At 43.6% G+C, this 856-nt stretch overlaps 1 protein-coding gene across 1 annotated transcript; it reads left to right on the top strand.

Moving 5' to 3' along the window:
* Nucleotides 1-26: 26 nt before the first annotated feature.
* LOC107682531 (low-density lipoprotein receptor-related protein 2-like) lies at nucleotides 27-646 on the top strand (the record flags this gene model as incomplete). Its single annotated transcript, XM_016478741.1, has 2 exons — nucleotides 27-160; nucleotides 316-646. Coding segments are annotated over exons 1-2 (401 nt in total), but the record flags the coding sequence as incomplete, so codon positions are not given.
* Nucleotides 647-856: the final 210 nt, after the last annotated feature.

Here is an 856-nt window from a genome sequence, read left to right as displayed (position 1 = left end):
TTAATGAAGTTTGCTGGTCCAGGTTATGTGTACTTCACCGACTGGAGGCTGGGTGGAATCGTGAGGGTCCGTAAAACAGACGGAGGGGAGATGATGATCATACGCCGAGGGATCAGCCACATCATGCATGTCAAATCCTTCAACGCTGACTCGCAGATTGGTGAGACTCACTTTCCATTGATTCTTTTACTTTACTCATTTTTGCACTGAATGTAATGCCTCCACAAAGGTATTAGGGTTTGTAAAGGCCATTTATTCAAATACAGCAAATGAATCAAATGTGTTTGCAATATAACTTTTTTTTACTCCCAACAGGATCTAACTTCTGCAACAGGCAAACAAACCCAAATGGAGACTGCAGTCATTTCTGTTTCCCAGCGCCGTACTCCCAGCGAGTGTGTGGCTGTCCATACGGAATGAAGCTGGAAGCGAATCAGCAGACGTGTGTGGACGATCCATCCAATGAGCCGCCGACCCTCCAGTGTGGCTCTAACTCCTTCTCGTGCACTAACGGGAAGTGTGTCCCCCAGAGCTACCAATGTGACGGCGTCGATGACTGCCATGACAACAGCGACGAGGCCAACTGTGGCGCTAATAGTAATGCTTTACTTTATATTTCATGCAAATATTCATGTGCTGATAGATAGTAATGAGCAATCACAAGGACATTATTTTCATTACTTGGGTCACTTTTTCAAAACTCTCTACACGGGTACACTTACCAACTTTCAGCTTGGCACAGCATTAAAAATGCACTAAAACCACCAAAACACTTCATACTAGACAATAAAAATAAATACAACCCAAGCAAATTACATTTGCATCATGCAGTTACATCGTATCATGTATGCTCAGA

Source organism: Sinocyclocheilus anshuiensis, unplaced genomic scaffold (assembly GCF_001515605.1).
Source record: "Sinocyclocheilus anshuiensis isolate Anshui unplaced genomic scaffold, SAMN03320099.WGS_v1.1 C32308434, whole genome shotgun sequence".
NCBI classification, from domain to species: Eukaryota; Metazoa; Chordata; class Actinopteri; order Cypriniformes; family Cyprinidae; genus Sinocyclocheilus; species Sinocyclocheilus anshuiensis.
The sequence above is the reverse complement of the archived record's forward strand: the minus strand, read 5'-3'. Positions and strand labels throughout refer to the sequence as shown.